This window comes from Ustilaginoidea virens, chromosome 2 (genome assembly GCF_000687475.1).
Source record: "Ustilaginoidea virens chromosome 2, complete sequence".
Classification (NCBI taxonomy): Eukaryota; Fungi; Ascomycota; class Sordariomycetes; order Hypocreales; family Clavicipitaceae; genus Ustilaginoidea; species Ustilaginoidea virens.
In genome coordinates, this window is record NC_057317.1 from 4027666 (window position 1) to 4045275 (window position 17610).

General features: G+C 52.3%; 5 protein-coding genes across 5 annotated transcripts; 3 read left to right on the forward strand and 2 right to left on the reverse strand.

Annotated features, from left to right (window-relative positions):
• Positions 1-236: 236 nt before the first annotated feature.
• On the reverse strand, positions 237-4272 carry UV8b_02880 (uncharacterized protein; the record flags this gene model as incomplete). Its single annotated transcript, XM_043140378.1, has 4 exons — positions 237-263; positions 320-1607; positions 1802-3881; positions 4029-4272. 4 exons carry the CDS (start codon positions 4270-4272, stop codon positions 237-239), a joined length of 3639 nt encoding a protein of 1212 aa, XP_042996312.1.
• Positions 4273-4553: 281 nt separating this feature from the next.
• Positions 4554-6192, forward strand: UV8b_02881 (uncharacterized protein; the record flags this gene model as incomplete). The annotated part of the gene is made up of 3 exons (XM_043140379.1): positions 4554-5385; positions 5440-6097; positions 6165-6192. The coding sequence occupies 3 exons, from the start codon at positions 4554-4556 to the stop codon at positions 6190-6192; spliced, it is 1518 nt and encodes a 505-aa protein (XP_042996313.1).
• A 1113-nt stretch (positions 6193-7305) lies between these two features.
• UV8b_02882 (uncharacterized protein) lies at positions 7306-10028 on the forward strand (the record flags this gene model as incomplete). Its single annotated transcript, XM_043140380.1, has 3 exons — positions 7306-7798; positions 7869-8616; positions 9626-10028. The coding sequence occupies 3 exons, from the start codon at positions 7306-7308 to the stop codon at positions 10026-10028; spliced, it is 1644 nt and encodes a 547-aa protein (XP_042996314.1).
• Positions 10029-10797: 769 nt separating this feature from the next.
• On the forward strand, positions 10798-11114 carry UV8b_02883 (uncharacterized protein; the record flags this gene model as incomplete). Its single annotated transcript, XM_043140381.1, has 2 exons — positions 10798-10953; positions 11019-11114. The coding sequence occupies 2 exons, from the start codon at positions 10798-10800 to the stop codon at positions 11112-11114; spliced, it is 252 nt and encodes an 83-aa protein (XP_042996315.1).
• Positions 11115-11239: 125 nt separating this feature from the next.
• UV8b_02884 (uncharacterized protein) lies at positions 11240-12958 on the reverse strand (the record flags this gene model as incomplete). Its single annotated transcript, XM_043140382.1, has 2 exons — positions 11240-12401; positions 12465-12958. The coding sequence occupies 2 exons, from the start codon at positions 12956-12958 to the stop codon at positions 11240-11242; spliced, it is 1656 nt and encodes a 551-aa protein (XP_042996316.1).
• Positions 12959-17610: the final 4652 nt, after the last annotated feature.

Genomic DNA, 17610 nt, shown 5'->3' on the forward strand with positions numbered 1-17610 from the left:
GCGTGCTACAATCAAGCACGTTCGTAAAGATAAATGAAGAAATAAATAAATAAATAAATGAAATCAACCCAAATGAAATGCGGCAAAGGTCTGTCTGCCTTTGCTGGCTATTCATCATGTACGCCGACGCCGACGCCGCCGCCCCAAGCCAAGCCAAGCCAAGTGTATCTAGACGGTATATTTTCATGCAGCGTATTAAGATCTTCTCTTCATATTTCACCAAAGAATCAGGATTGTTAAAAAGCGGATCGGGTACGAACATCCTAAAATGTCTTGTCAGCTGCCAAGTATGGAATTCTGGGGAATCGTTCACACGCACCGATATCTTCCTCTCAATCTCTCGAACCGATCGATCCAGCTCGCCGGCAATCATTTGCTTCTTATCATTGGCGAGCAGCGTGTATCGTTCGCAAAGGTCACCATCGATAATTCCCTTGACTGGCGCATAATACCCTCGATACATCAGATGATCTCTGCCTGCCAAGGGTGGATCTTCAGTTCGGAGATGTTGTTCGAGGCTCTGGAAAAAATCCGCGTCCTCTCGACTGATGAGAGGAATAAACACTCCGATCGTTCCCATTAACCCGCTCCACAAAAGCACGTCCTGTCCGCCGACCACCAAGCTGGTTTTCGTAATGCTAGTGGGGATGTCTTGTGCGTAGAAATGGCACATGAGGTCCAACCGTTGCGAGGCTCCATGGAGATAGTCCCTTGCATTCATCAAATGAAGGCCGGATTGTTCCTCCTCAGCCTCCTCGCTTGCCTTTTGAGGACATCGGACAATGAAGATGTTGCCAAACTTGTCTCCGCCCGCTACAGACTCATAGTCCACCATTGTCGTACAAGTCGTCCATCGAGCTACCGTGTCGTCAACAAAGGGTATCAATTTGTTGGTCGTGGGCTTGTATGTGACATAGGTTACCCCTTGCTGTACATCACTGACTATGATGCGGTTGCCTTGAGCATTAAGGGACACGATATGCTGAGAAGCTACGTCTGCTTGGGCCTTTCGTAGCATCTGGCGCATGCCGAGGTCGTAGATGCGCAACGTTTTCCCCACCCCCGCTAAAAGTCTTCCTTGGAAGGGTATCAAAGCCAAAGGAGGCTCTTCAATTTTGGTCTTGTGAATGAACTCGAGCTCCCGCCCTTCCTCTTGAAATCGGAAAACGTACATGTAAGCTTCTGAATGGCTTCGCGGGTTGACGATGATGTCTTTCCCTGTACCAACAATGAGGAAGCTTTCATTGTCCTGGCTGGCAAACGAGACGATGGCAGCACTAATAGCTGACTCATTATTTTCCAAGTCAACCGTTTGAGCAACTCGGGGTTCTTCTGCTACCAGGTCAACCACATTGATGCACGAAGCCCATCGGCGGTTGCCTTTCGGATATCCAAAGTCTTCGGGGGGTAAGGATTTCGCGTCGCCGTTGACTACCGCCGGGTCCGCCAGCAGCTGCGCCCGCAGGTCCGGAGGCAGGGTGTTATTATCACTTTCAACAGTGTAAAATACAGGTTGTTCCGGGTGCTTGACCATTGTCCTTGGGGTGTACGTCAAAGGGACAGACTTTTGTGTCAAGGTGTCGCCCAAGCGGTCAATGGAGAAAATCCTGGCAAATGGTGAGCATCTATTCTTTTAAAAAATGGACCGGTGGAGCTTCGTGGTATGTGGTAGTAATGCCATTTCAGTAGGAACAATTGGAAAAAAAATGCGTAAGGCCTCATAGCCATTACAGGCGTAGGATCCCAGAGTCTCATCATTTGGCTTCGTTTGTGAAAGAAGGACGGGTACCATTTAACTCACCTCAAAGATTGGCCTTGAATTCCGACAATACCTTCTTCGCATTGCTCGCTGCTAAAGTTCCAACCCCATTCCAAGTCCACGTAATTGAGCGGTGTGACTACGAAGCCTTTGGTGATGGGGTCGGCATATCCAAGCCACGGTCGAGAACTCAGCCCTAAAACGCAAGTGGTTCCCTGGACGGTGACCTGGAATAGCCGAACCTGTTTCGGCCCCAAGAACTTTTGCCTCGTATCTGTCAATTCGCCAGTGACTTCGTCAAGTACTGTGCGCAGATACACACCAGAGTGCAACCCTATGTGAAGATAAAGAGTGGAACCACCGGACGATGAGTCGTCCATGGCAATGATGGCTAGCGACGATGGCGCAGCCGTGAGAGCTTGGACAGACTTGCTCTCCAAGGTTGACTCAGGATCAAGGCTAAGGATGCGGACGGTACAATCGTCACAGCCTACAGCGAGAAAGGAACTGCGAACTCTGCCTTCTGGGACCTCACCCAGGCTAAGGCACGTAACGGTCCCGAACATTTCCTTCTTCTCATCGTATTCCGCGAGGGAACCATCCGAATCCATCTCAAAGTATACAATCTCGCCGGAGCTGAGTGCAATTGCAACTTGATGGGCATTTGTAGAGGCTGCCACAATGGACCGATGCTGTGGAGCATCCCATTCATTGACCTTTCCGTTGCGGATGTGTCGAATGCCTTTCGGGTGAACCTGAATTAGACCGTCATCTCCCAACAATTGCGCTGCGAGAGTGGGAACGCTGGTAGCAAAGCCAGAGTCGCTGACTTCTTCAACAGTTTCGCCAATGCTCAACACAAGCGTCCCGTTTGTGAATGACAGAACGATGTAGGCATCGTAATGTTCTCCCCGATTCAGCTTCAACGTCCACACAGCCGATGGAATGCCTGGCAACTCTGAGGCCACAATCTCGTTAACTTCCAAGCCGTGCCTTAGCATCCTAAAGGAGCTTCTTGCTCCGCTTCCGCACGCAGTATAGATTTGAGGCGCATCCTCTCCGGTCAAGTTGGCCACCTTGCAATCCATCAACGGATTCATAGAGGGAATACTTTCGACCAGAGCCAAGTTCTCGGCAGGTCGAGGATGGAAGTAAACTGGATCGTATGAAGCGTGAGGGTCCACTGGGAAGTCGTCACTACTGAATTCCAGCTCCTCGTCATCGTCGCCGAGTTTTTCAAACTGGTAGAAGGAAAAGTTACCAAACTGGCTGGCAACGTAAAGAAAGCCACTTTTCAAGATACAAAGACTGGTGGCAACTGGCACAGTATCGAAGTACTTAATCTTGAGTCTCTGCACTTCGCCGGTTGGGTTGCCCTGATCATCATTGACCATGTCAATTGTGACTTTGAAGAGATCGCCATCCTCGGATTGCAAAAGAAAAAAGAAGGCGCCAGCGCTACCTTTCAGTTTGTGCATGACGCCCGATATGATTGTGCGTTTTCTTGATGGGTCCTCCGTTGCTCCCTTTCTCCGCGGAATCGGGACACGAAACGCGTCCTGATTCGAATGCCGATATGTTATGCTCTCTTCCCCGCAGACAAGAACTCCACTGGGTCCGTCGTTTCCTCCAGGTACCTGAAAGAGGATAGATGCTGTGGGGTCCACGGGCTCTGACCATTTTCGAACAACGTGGTTCAGTCCGAGATCGAGTTCGTAATAAACTAACTGTGTCTCGGTATCCTCGAGAGCCTGGCCAGTGGAATCTTGATCTACCTCTGAGTAATCGATCTCCAAGGCGGCAAACACGGGGTTTGCATAACCAACATCCAACGCGGTCATGGCAATGACAAGCACACCAGGTTTGTGCGCTTCCAAAGGTGAGGAAATGGTCAGCTCTGCCTGTGTACTTCTGTTCAAAACGTATACGAGCTTGTTTTTCTCAGTAGAGGCTATGATACAAGCTCGACCTTTGGGGTCACAGGCAAGATATTCGCCTGGTATCACCCGCCGTATGCCAGACTTGCCGAACGTTTCGAGATGCAGCCGGGAGAATCGATTTTGTGCAGGCAAGTACTCGACAATTGTGATTCTGCCAGAATCCGTGGCCAGAATCAGATAATCTGACGTGAAAAAAAGAACATTGTCAGCATGTAATCGTTTCAAGTAGGATAATCGATGCCGAGGGCAAATGGTAACGGTATGGTGATGATGTTGAATCCAGGAAGAAACCAGCTGCCAGGTGGATAATGATACTGGATGATGGTTACCTTTATTACTACCCGCTAGACGAAACGCGGCTAGGGATCGGATTACCCCAAAGACATCATGCGACAGAACGGTCGTCACCTTTCCCAAAGAAGGATCCGGTCGTAACAGCGTCAACTGTGATCCTGCACCAGTTATGATGAGCTGTTCTTTGGTACCCGCGAATTGGCCGAGCACGGCTTGGGCGACGTTGTTCGGTTGCTGGATAGTCAGCGAATACAAGAACATGTTGGACGTCGTCGCCATGATGCTCTCTCGGCGCAGTCCAGCCTGCGCGGCTTCGAGTGGCTTGATTGCCAATTGGAAGCTTTTGAATAAAACTTGATGGGATGGATTTCTCAGGCGAGGTCCAAAACTTCCAAGTTTGCCTACCTCTCGTGGGTCGTCGGCTGCATGGAGGAACAGTTAATGCGGGCACATCGAAAGTGGGGACCAAGCTTGCCGAAATCATCTGCCCCACCCAGATGAGGTTCCTCGACAACTTCCTCCAAGTGTCTGTTCAGGATTTGCAAACAGGTAGTTGAACAATGGAGCCAATGCTGCGTGAAGCAGCCTCAGCTGTTTGCGGCCGCTGTCATTTTTTGCTTCGGAGGTCAGCTCACGGTAGCTGGCCAGCTCGACTGCCAATTCGTCGCGCAGGAAGAACCACAACATTAGCTGACGTCGACCGACTCCTGCCACCCACAGGCAGGAAGCTTTCAATCTCGACAGCACGACGCTTTACTTCTAGCTCGAATTCCAAATCACAAGCCGAAGCATCCAGAACTGAGGCAGTATCTTCAAAGCTAAGGCTTAGTCAAGATGATCTGTTCCACCCCTTTTCCTCGTCTCCCGTGCCCGAGTTCCGTCGCAGAGCGGCATTCATGAGACAACATGCATACTGTCCTCACCCCGATCATGCGCCAACAAAACTTCCTACTGTGACGCAAAAGCCTGATGGTGATGAAGGCGCGAATCCAAATATGCCTCCGGCGCATGTTGACTTTGAGTGCCCTGACTGTGGCTTTCCTGTTTATTGCAACGAAGAGCACTGGATGGACCATTACGAAGAGCACTTGAAGATCTGCGACACTTTACGCCAGATCAACGAGGATGATCATGATCTCCGATCCGGACGCGTCTTCCAAGAGGGTAACCTTCCTGACTTACAGCTTGACGAAGCAGCAGTGAATATGACGAACTGGGACACTTTCATGTATACCCGAGAATTTGCAGCTGTCAATTCGGACCGTTCTATGAGGCAGATTACGCGGCTTCTTACGTATCCCGTTACAATTGGCAGTATTTTGCATGAGCTGAGCCCTTATAGTATGAAGAAGGGAGGGAGGCTGACCGCAGAGGGCTTGAAGAGCTTCAGCGGTGAGTGCTGGTAAGATCGATAGCAAGCGGCCCCGGAAAGCTGACTTACTGTAGCCTTGCGATATAATCTGCATCCTCCCAAAAGCGGCCGAGGCTCAAGCGTGAATCAGCTTCGACCGGAACCGCCGCCAGTCAGAGTATTTGTTCTCGGCGCTCGAGCTGAATCATCTTTGCCACGGGCCGCCTGGGTCCAACTGGCTCATCTCTTTCCAGAATCAAGGCTTCATCTGGTGCTCATTGGCCCCGAGAGCATGGCCAATCGCGATGACGAGTTTCCCCTCCCAGCACGAACGCCGTCAAACCCGTTCGGTGCCATAGTAGAGGACCGCATTTGGTATAAGATGAAGATTAGCACCATTGTCGACTATTACCACACGATCCACAAGACGGGGCATTTTGCGCCTTATGACCCTTACTTTGACTGCTTTGTCCTGTTTCACCCTGGTCTTGGGCACCCTGCGAGCAGTCACGAGTGGGAAGAGACCTTGCCGATGCTTCTGGAGACGAAGGTGCCTATCATCTCCACAGGGTACACTCAGTTCGATCTTGAAAGAGACGTCGAGTGGGTGCACAAAAAATCCAAAGGGGAATTCGATGTTCTCCTTGAGCCTGGTGAGAACATATTTCGAAGCTTGAGATGGGACTTGAACGACATGGACCCGCAGGATGTTAGCTGCGGCAACTGGGGAGTCTGGGCCTTCCGAGGCAAAAGGTGCGTGATCAAAATCTTGCAGGTGATGACGAAATAGACGAATCCGTTGCACTGACAAGCATTAAAGATATGAGGCAACCAAAAAGGAGCTGTAGAAGTGGCGGCCGCGAGGCGGGAGCAATAGGATGGCTCTGTATTCATATTGTATATTGTTGATTTGCCGTTGCAACGACCAAGTTCACAGTTAAAACAAGAAGACACCTTTTAGCACCGCGCATTTTCGTCTATGGGCTTCTCTTACAGACAAGTCGATGAAACGGGCGGCACGATAATCACAGTGGCCTTGCTCGCCTAAGCCTGAGCCAGTCAGCACAATGAGACTATGGGTACCGTTTCAGGAGGGCGAAGCAACGGGAAAGCCTCAGATTGAGCATAGGTGTGGCATTAACCTATGTATGTTGGATGGACCAGAAATCCAGGGTTTATCAAGTGCTGCATGACCCGTCCGCTTAGGAACGTAGAATTACAGGAAAGATGTGAATGATGTATTTCCAGCTACCTCCGACCAGGTACCTGCAGGTACCTAAGTTAGGGGCGGCCTCGGCGATCCGGAGTAGATGAAGAGGCGATTCAATACAGGCGCAATAACGGAGAGAGGTTGTTCAACGCGAAAAAAGACTGTTCGATAAGCTCCCGTTGATGAGGAGTGCAATAAAATAAATAAGTGATAAAAAAAAAACATACAACACCAGGTATTCGCTGGTCGTCACCGACCCAACTACTAATCCGGCGCTCGCCTGTTTTTCTATCGGAGATCGGACGGGATCCAGAATTCTCAGACGGCTGTGGTCGTATGTGACAGGATTGGCAGTTGAATCTGGTTATAAAGCTGCAGTTGTTGTTTCGTTGGTCGTGCTGAATATCTGCAGAAGGTACGGAGTAGGTATTTCAGAAAATCACCACCCGCCACCCCGGGCCTAGGTCCCAGTGTTTCGAGCCTCGAGCGTCAATATGGCACAGATATACCGCTAGGTACGACCCTAATCGGCTACCTGGATTAGGTGTCTCTGGTACCTAAAGGTCTTTGGTACTTGGTGCCTGTTAGCGGTTAGGACGAACCAGACATCTCCTCTCCCCATCTCGCCAGCGCAAACACGGCCTTGGGAATCACTCGGTGACGAGGCGCGGTCGCCGTCATTCATCGTCCGCGCAGCCAAAGCGCCGTCTGCCATGTGGCTTCACCCCTTTGCTCGGAAGTGGTCGCGACGATGACCTCCCCTGCTGCTGCTGCTTCTGCTTCTGCTTCTGCTCCCAAGCTCGCGCCAGCTCCGGGCAGCGCCGCTCCAACCACGCACAAAGCATCGAAAACGTCGACTCCAATGAATCATCGCCGCCCAAGCCGCGCTCCCGTCCTTGACGCGCTGTCCGATCGCGCCACGCAATCCTTGATTCGCAAGGTCCTCCTGCCCCGGGAGTCTGGAGACAAAGGACGAGACTGCCAAACGCCTATTGACCAGCTTTTGCCGCCGTTGACCAGCCGCAATGACGTCGATCTGCAGCTTTATGCGTTGCTGGCCATCATCCTGCGGGAATACATCCAGGCATGGTACAGCAAGATCACGCCGGACGAGCAGTTTGTGGCCGAGGTTGTCCGCGTCATCGCGCATTGCACTCGTGCGCTGGAGCAACGAGTTCGGGTGCTGGACCTGGAGAATCTCTTGTTCAACGAGATCCCCGAAATGGTCGACAGACACGTCACAAGTAATGGCTCAGTGATGAAAGCTCCCGCAACCACCATCATGTTTTGATTGCTGACCAGATTCACCAAAAGTTCATCGTTCGTCGCACCAAGCATCCTCAGTGTCGTTGCGAGACAATAGCCGGGAAGCCTACCACGCTCTGTGGCCACTACCGTTCCTATCGCCAGTCCCTGTCGCCGGTGACCTCGCTGCTCTCGATGCACAGCTCAAGAATGAAGCTGCGTATCGGCAACTCCTCGCCCAGGCAGCTTTGTCCATTCTCCTGCCAACCGAAGATCTCGAGAACCCGTGCCTGACAGCGCTCGTCGGACAAATATTCTCCGAGCTCATCATAGGTAACGCCATGGCAAACAAGGCGGCTCAGCCTTGGCTACTGCTCGAGGTCATCTGCACCATTGAACGGAGTGTCAGGGAAAAGAAAGAGGCCGGCAATCGGGCAAAGACTTTGCAAAGCCTGCACTCTGCGACTACCAATCCTCGCAGATGGTCTGCTCAGGGGCTTCTCACCTCCATCATTCGATTCGGGATGCTCTTCTTAGCATCAGCACGATTCGCTTTCGACCTGGTGATGATGTCGTCATCGCTGCCGGCAAGGAGGAGAGTAGAAGAAGGTGTCGCAAAGACATCAACGGCCGCTCAGGACAACAGCCCGAGGCCAACCAAGGTTCCGATCCTCTCTTTTAGTACCTGGGCATGCCTGGGGAATGTCATGGACGTGCAAGCCAGAATGCCGTGGTTGAGCGGGTTTCTGTCGCTCCTGCATTTAGGGGCAATTCACGGTCCCGGGCGGATGGCTGCCCTGGACAGCACTCTGGATAGGTAAGCATGAACGGTTGATTTCCTACTCTTGACATGCTCAATCCGCCGTTTCAACGCAAGGCGTGTTTACGGGCTATCCACTCTCGTCATCCCGAGGGGCCCCTGGACACACTATTGTTGCTCTCATCAATGCAATGTCAGCCAAAGTGGCTTTCAAGATTGTGATGACCGGCCCGCAAGGCCGACGTGCCTCCCGAGCCCAGTCCAGCTCAACTCTTTGCCCTTTTGAAAGGGTTGTTGCCAGGCGCAATTTTCAACGGGTCCTGGCTGGATCGTCCGTGTCTGTGGAATCATCAGGATCAGATACTCGGCGACTTCACAACTTCTGGGAGGCGGCTTTACGGAATTACGGCGCGCACGATGACAGCCCCGAAGCCAGCCCCCAGCTTTGGGATTTCTTGATGATGGCGCGCCTTCGTCTCGTAGCCGCGGCCACCAAAATCCCTCTGGGCAAACCGACCTTGAGCGCCACGCCAGACTTGTCCAAGGGCCCATTCAATACTCGGGAGCGGGCCACTTCACCCCCTGCATGTCCAGGTATCGTCTTGGACCTCGACCATTCATTCCTTTCTGCGTCCTGCAAACCCTTTGGCGACCTCACTCACGGCGACCCGAAGCCTACTCTTGGGGCCGCATCCACCTCCCTTTTTCCTCGACTTGCGTTTCTCACGGTCAAGTCAAGTCGTATTGCTGTGCGTGGCAATGCAAAGCCCTTGGTTAGATACACCACCGTCCATGGAAAAAGCGACGTGAGGCGTTGATAGAGAAGCCTCGGCATTCATCAAAACAGCAGCCACTTGACTTCCCTCTCAATGACAACGTATAGTCGGGTTACCGTCCCCCTCCTCAACCATCCAGCTTGGACAGAATCTATGCCAAGACAAAACACCCCTCTGCACCCTTAACCCCCCTCACCTGCAGCCTTGAAACATGTCCCGAAAGGGAACCTGCAACGTCATGAATACCCCCATTTCCGATCAGGAAGAAAAGAACTAACAGGCTCGGACAGGCTGCTCTCCCATCATATTCGACTTGTTCTCTCGGCGTCCCATCTGGCCCCCATTCTTCGCACCCTCCGGGGCGCCCTGTTTCCCAACAATGCCCCAGGCTCGCCGTCCATGTTTCCGCCGTCTTCGGATGAGGAGCTACGCGCTCTCCGCGGGCGTGCCAGCAAGGCCCTGCTGCATCTTCTTCCTGCCACCGTAGCTCGAATATATCTCGGCCACGGCGGAATGGATCCCCGCAGGGAGGAGGATGCTGTAAGAGAACTGGAGCAGCTCCTGAGTATAGTGGACGATGAGTACTGCAACAAGCATCTCATGTACAGCGTCTTGGAGCTCGTTCTGGTGCGGCTGATGCCGGAATTGGAGACCGTCGGCGTAGAAGAGCTTTTGCGCGAGAGGCTGGGATAGCATGGGCTGCTGGCGATTCGATACCTCCCTGTGGTTTTTTTATAAAAGCTACAAGCACTTTTGCCATCATACAGGAACCAAGGAGCTCGTTGATAAATGCGCCAAGTTGCCAAGCAGGTACGCCACGGTCCACAACCCCGTGGCTCTGTTTCGGCTGCCGTCGTCGACCAGCGTCGACAGCACCCTCCTAGCTACGCTGCTCATACCATCGCTTTCCCAAGTCTCAGACCACACGATTACTCTATCCGCCTCATTCATGGTCTGCCATGCCAACACACCGAATGACCACCGTCCCGGATGCCCACACGAAACAAACATATATCTAGCAGAAGAGGAAAATTTGATGATGAAAAGTAAAAGCACCCATTTTTTTATCTTTCGTGACACCAAGTCGAACAGCGAAGCTCTTCTGAAATGCTGCCGTTATATATATATATATATATATATATATATCCGAATCGGGAATCTCGATTTGGCTTTGTACTTTAGAAGGAAAGCATATAAAGAATACTCCCGTTCGCTGCACGTATGCGACGTGCGATAGTTGAATTGCTGCAAGACATATACTTGATAACTATCGCGATTTACGCAGCGCTGAATGGACGTGGAAGCAGGAGCATAAAGCTGAACAAAATCGAGCCTTCCTTTCTTGAATAGACGGAACGGCCGCAAAGGTTTGCCCGTATAAACAATGCACATTTTGCGTTGCAATAGTAATCAACTTGGCGCACATTAAGAGTGGAAATGCGGCCAGAAAGTAAGAATCCTCATGTCGTTGCCGAGTTCTGTTGCCAGAGTATATAGAGTTGCCTCCTATCTTCCTGTTGGTTATAAGGGGAAGAATGCGACTAAAAGCGAAAGACAAAGCCCAAATTTAGGAGCTTCTGTGTTCAATGGCCGATGGCTCGTGGCGAGCGTCATCAATGTCAGTACAGTTTGACTTGATCGCCAAGAGGTCGGAATGGTCTTTGGACGATTCCTTGCGGTCAGCCGCTCGACGATGGATCCAGTAGGGCCGGTTATATTCTTGATCTCATGTCCACGTCGGATGCCATCACGAAAGATGGCTCGGAAGCCTTGAAATAAAGCGCCAATGCAGGCAAAACCAGGGAGTAGAAAAAAGAAACAAGATCACTACACATTAAAAAAAAACAATAAGAGAGGTAAGTTTTGTTTCGAGAAAATCTGATGGTGTGCTCGAGTTTTGTGCCTCATCCTGCTTGCATCAATGCGGGACCCGTGGACGACGTCATTTCCGTGTCGCCCTCTGGGATTCTCGATAATCCTCCCACAGATGGTCGGTGGTTCATTTGCTGATGAATTTCGAGCTTCTTCGTCAGCTGTACAATGGCATTGTAGTCGCTCGCTTGGAACGACTGCCCACTGTTCTGAAGATAGCTCAGCAGAGTATTGGCTGCGCGGCGGGCATCTTCTTGGGAAGGCGACACCGGAGATGATTCAGCCGGGGCCATGGAATTGCGGACAGCGATGCTTGATTTGCTTCCGCAGTGATGATGAAGACTCGGCGGCGAGGTCAGGCCGGTGTTGATGGCGTAGGGCCCCGGCTGAGCTTCGTTCGTCGGCGACTCAAGGACCGAAGGGGCGCTGACGGGAGGGGGGAGTTGTGGTGTCACGGGCTCCGGGACAGGCCCCTGCTGGCTTTTGAAGCTGATGTCAATTGATGGGAAGGTATTGCTTCTCTTCTCTCGATGATGGAAATCCGGGGCCAGGTCGTGACGAAGCGACATAGGCTGGAATCCTCCTACATTGGGATCCGGGGAAAAGGTAAAGGGGCCAGTTGGGCTCAACGTTCCTCCCGAAAACGATGAAGCAGCGCAATCTCGTGCGTCGCTTGCCAGGGAAGCTGCCGTCGAATGGGATTCTTGTTGTCGGAAGGGGAAATCGAATTCAATATTCTGCTCCCGTTGTCCTTCGTCATCGCTCCGGCTGCCGGACAGAGGCGACATGGGTTGCGTTGGAGAGGTGGGGGACACCTCTTTTGACGTTGCATCATGACGGGTGATTCGGGGGCTCAACATCCGATTGTCGGGAATGTTCGTCTCGGACGCTCTGCGTGGGAGCTTAGCAGTACCGATACCATGCTTTTGTTTGAACTTTTGCAACCAACTGCTGGTCAGATTCACCAGGATCCCGTCCTGGTTCCCACTGGCTCGCGCAAACAGCCGTGCTTGCTCCATGATTTCGTCATCCTCAATGTCAAATCCACGCTGCTGCTGCCGCCGAACGTAGTTGCTAAGCGTTCTGTCGAAATCGGGATTCTTTGCTTTGCCACCACGCTTGAGCGCCGCAGGATCTGGCTCCTGATCTCGTCTTAGATACTGATCCTTATGCCTCAAGACTTTGGAAACCGTACTGAAACCCCGAGTCAGAAGTCCCGTTGGTAGGCGCCTCTCCCGGTCGCAACGGCTGACTTACCTTCGCTCGACGCCAAATCTCAAACCAATATCGGCTTGTCTAGTTCCTGGATTCTCTTCGTGGTATTGACACATTGCCCGCTTTTGCTCGGTTGTCAACGTTTTGCGGCACTTTTCACCTTGGCTAGTCAATTTGGGCACATCTATGGCAGGTTGGATTCGAGGCACTGAGGGCATCGACACAGTAGGGGCGGAGAGGCTTCCCGAAGTCGGGCTCGGATTCGTCAATTGGCTTGGCCACGTCGTATTTGGCATAGGGAGTTGGTGGTGGCCCATTGATGCGGAGGGGTGCATGATTTGCTGCTGGTGTTGTCCCGGCGGCGGCATTCTGCTTAGAGACTCGGATGGCATTCCGTGAGGCACAAACGGTCCAAAACCGGGGTACTCGTTCATCGGGCTGCTGTCATATGGGCTTTGATTATACGGACTGATGGTGGCCCAGCCTTCGTTATTATATCCGCTGCTTTGAGTGATGGCCATATGATCCTGGGCCATGCTGGCAGATGCATCATTGGCTGATGTATTCATACTCTTCGTTGCACGTGATCCAGCATGCGAGAAAGATGGGCAAACGATCCGTACCTATCGCCGAATTGATTCCATTAGCAGCAAGATCACCGAGGTCGATGACTACGGGGTTTCCTGGTAAGGGGCCGAACCGCGACGCTGTCTGTGGGCTCATTGTCGTGTTGCCATTCTAGGCTGATGTTGCCTGTTACGGCAAAAGTGAGGGCAAAGCTGTCAAGGAGTCGACGAACCTGTAAAGCGATATTTTAGCACCTTTATTAGCCCATGAACTTGTTCATGTTGGTCATGAAGGAAACAAGCGCGTGAGAAAATAAAGTTTGGGGCTCTATGGATGTCGCTATCAATCCAGCAGGAGCTTGCGACCAACAGCTCAAGACAGCGTGACCAATATTCATGAAAGAGGAGCAATTCCGGCCGCCAGGAAACTCCCGAGGACTCAGGATCGTCACCGAGAATATCTTTTGGATAGTTCCTCCGTGCCCTATCAGAAGCATCCACCCCTGAAGCTGCTCTCGTCTTATCTGCTGCGCGGTTGACTCGACTTTAGATGGGGGCCGTTTTGATTTATTTTGTCCTAGTTCTACACGGTCCGATCACCCATAGGTTCGGGAGAGGAAGCTGATGGGATAGATATTGAAATGGTCTGGGCTGATGGGATGCAATGGCGCAACAAGCTGAAGCCGGGCCTGCAGGACGAGGCAGAACAATGCTGGGCAATGCTGAGCAATGCAAGGGTTAAGAATAGGCCCAAGCTTGGCTTTGCCCAGGTTTCGTCTTTTATTTCGAAGGCGCGAACTGGAGATTCTCGTGGGAAAGCAGTACACAAAAATTGAGATGCTTCAGAAACGGAGCTGTCGAGAAGGCTATGGGTGTTGCCAAGGCTTAGCGAGAAAGGGTGACGGAGGCACACCAGTCCATAGACCACGGAGCCAAGACAGGACGCAGATAGTCAGTGTATATCATACACATGTTCCTGGTCCGAGAAAGATACGGATCACAAGCTGCGGGACAGCGCTGAGCAGCAATGGATGATACATATGTAAGTAGTCTGAACAAAGCTAGCAGTTCCCGAAGGGGGGGGGAGAGGGAGGGGGGGGGGGGGGTTTCGTTTTTACCCGTACCCAGGGGTGGATAGTGGGTGACTGGGCTGCATGAGGATGGATGGCTGGTGTGTGCTGGACCCATGAGAGGCCAAACGTCGACTCCCTCATGAACTTGTGCGAACGGAGTACTCCATAGAGGGTACTCCGTACTCTCTGGGAAGCTGAAAGCTGGGAGCATGCAGGATCGAAAGGGTCTGGTGCCAATGCTCGAATTATTGTGGTCAAGCCAGAGATTGGGCCAAGATGTGGTGGGTAGGATCGAGCGTAGAGCGGGAATCAGGGAATCAGCTTGCGAACAGACCGACGAGAAACCGGGGGGGGAGGGGGGGGGGGGAGGGTGATGAAACCAGGGCGCAACGGTGGATTGGAGAGCGGCTGGGGAGGCCAAATTCAATCTTTCCGTGGATGAGGAGATAGATCGGGGGCATTGCCCAAGACGAGACGAGAACGAGACAGAGGACGGTCGGCGACTGACCAGGGCAATGCGGCAGGAGGTACTCAGTACTCGGTACGGAACATTGTGCTGAGCTTACTCCCAGCAAAGTTACAGGGTTCCACGAGGGCCGACAAGACCAGACTGGTGCCTGTGGTCTGGTATGTACAGTACATGTCTGGTACGCTGCCCAGAGCCAGAGGTCAGTACCTGTTTGCAGGTCACACAGGAAGGGGAGATAGGTCCAGTCAACCGCCAATCTTCCACGCAGCCCGCTAAAACTAAATTCCCTGTCGCCTAAAACATTAGCCAGGCAGAGAAGTACGTGCATGTCTATGTGGTACAGTACGGAGTACGGAGTACTCGTTAGAACTCTAGTCCCAATACGTGCTGGAACCCAACACATCCAGCATGTTGGAAATGCAAACTCACAAACAAGACAGCCAAGAATCAATACGGAGTACCGGAAATCAAATTCCAAGTACCTACTCAACAGTGCCAGCTACCTTAGGTACCTAGGAACCTAGGACCTATCTGGTAGCTAGTAATTTAGGCAGGTACCTAAGCTTTTGGCACCGTGCCCAGGATACTAGACCTCCTCTCTGCCTACTGCCTACTGTCTACTGCCTACAATCTACTGCCTCCTCGTCGTCTGCCATCACAAGGAATCAGGGCATCAGGGCAGTGCCCCAACAGATCCGTCAAGTTCTTGGCGAGCAGCTGTTCATGGTAGAATCGCATGCGCCAACCAGGTGGTGGTTGGGATTGCCCGAGGAACCCCCGCAAAGGGTTTATTGACGACCCATTGAGGCTCTGGGGCGTCCCGCAAGGCAAATGACGCCCTTTGCCCTCCCTTTCCGTACCAATAGGGCAAGACCTGCGTTTCGACTATCAAATATCCCGGACAGAAATAGCCGAGACCAACATGCGGTGGACGGGGGTCGGCTGTGGTAGTACAAAGGGAAGGGGGGTGGGCTGGGGGGGACGAGAAAAAAGGAGGGGGAAAAAAAAAATAAATAAAACGACGAGGAGGAGAAAAAAAATTCATGCCAAGACTCTAGCTCGTCGCCTTGGGCATCAGCGTCCTGCCGAATTACAAATGCCGGGTTATGGAAACCGTGCATCTAAAAAAGTTTACGATGCGTTTTACGACCTGGGAGAAGAAACAAAGCAAAGCAGTCTTGCGTTGTCGTCAATAATGTGCAGGTTGCTAGAGACTGCAGCTGAAAAGTGGACTACGGAGTACACAACCGACCATCGAGCACAGTCACACCCCTCGTCCTCGTCGCGAATAAAGAGAGATGGAGAGATGGAGAGATGGAGAGAAGACGGGGAGGCAGCCCGGCAATTCCGAAATCGGCAATCAACGTAGATGTGGGCTCGCCATCCACAACTACAAGCTTTTTCCGGATCCTTGAATAGTTCCGCTTTTTCAGATCGTCAAGACTTCAGACTCAACATGTAGGAGCCAGCCAGCCAGCCGGCTGGTTGCTGCTGCGTCTTCAGAAATCTCAGAACTCTGCTCGGATCCTTCAAGGGCCTGGTGCCTTCCTCCCCTTGCCGTCGCTTACCTAACTTGACCCAGCTCTTGACTCCGGCGCCCCTGCCTTCCTGTCTTGTTCATTGTATTGCCCATTATACTTTCCTGCATGGCTCTCAACAGCCAAGTTTGCTTGACAATGCTTCAACTTTCTCGTCCCTCCTCCACCTTAATACTTTTGACCAAGACACATCGCACCACACCATGTCTCCAATTCTGCTAATCCGTGCGCTTTATCCCCGGGAGGGATACGGATAGACCTTTCGCACACCAACCCATTGCGCCGTGATGTTTCCGATGAACAGTTTTTGACGCGGTATAGTACCGCCCTCATATCAGGAGGCAGAACGTTTCGACCAAGGCGGAGTCCGAACAGTGCAGACACTGGTGGATGGACAGAACTGCCGTGGTACCGATCAAATGGCCATCACAATACTCCGTACTCCGTACTCCGTACATGGTAGCTCGAATTTTGGCGTCTTTGACTCACAGTTTCATTCACCACTGGAGAATACGTCTTTTTTCCCCTTCACCCATCACCTGGCAAGCCAGCATTGTGTGTCGTGTCGCCCGAGACATGTCACCAACAAGGAAATGATACCACTGCGCAGTGCTATCCTGTCAAGTACGCTTTATCCCTGTTTACAGCTCGAGCTACCACCATCAACAGGACAGGACGATGGGGCGGGCAGGCAGGCAAGTCTTGGAGAGAGCGGCAGACCCCGTCTGTTCTGCCAGGGGCGTCCCTGGCAAGCGTGCCGTCTCTGGCCCGACGGGAAGCGCCACAAACGCCTGCCAGGTTGCTCCATATGGCACTCCATCCCTTGCATTCTTTCTTCACCAGGCGGCTCGCTTGAGCCATGTGATGCTGCTACCCTTGGACTTTTATTACCTGCTGGCCTCGCAACCAATGATGTGAGACCAATGGTTTATCCGGTTGCAAACACTCTTGTCACCCTTGTTGTCTCTAGTGGGTAAGGTCTTCTGGTGGGATGATGAATGCCGTCTAATATGGGACCAGACGAACGCCATACGCCATGATGCCATTCATGCCGCCTGCTCCGCTCCCTCTGGCTCTGGGCTTGAAAATTTGTCGTCGGCGACGTTTGATTATGTAATCTCGATGCTACCAAAAGCCGGGTCTGTGCAAAAGCTTATTAAAGCGAGCCAACTATTGAGGTTTCCTTCCGCAAGCACCGAGCGCGTTCCGTCATCCTGCAAGCTTCAAGTCAGATGAAAATAAAGGAAGAAGGCATGTGTTTGCTGTGGGAGCCGAGCACTTGGAGACATTGTCTTGGGGGGGTGTCTGATGTGGTGGTTCAAAGCAAGCAACTTCTCAGTAGAGGTCGGGCTGTCGCGCAAAGCCCCACGAAAATCTGCGTCGCTGTCGCTGATGTGTGGGAGAATCGTGGTGCTCTGGCAGTCTGTCTGCGTATACTACTCGGCAAGTGGGCGGGCAGTTATCAGCGGGTTGGGGTCGTCCGCCAAGCAGACAGACAAGGCATGTATCTGCGGCGCATCGGACTGTGCCCTCATTGCTTCA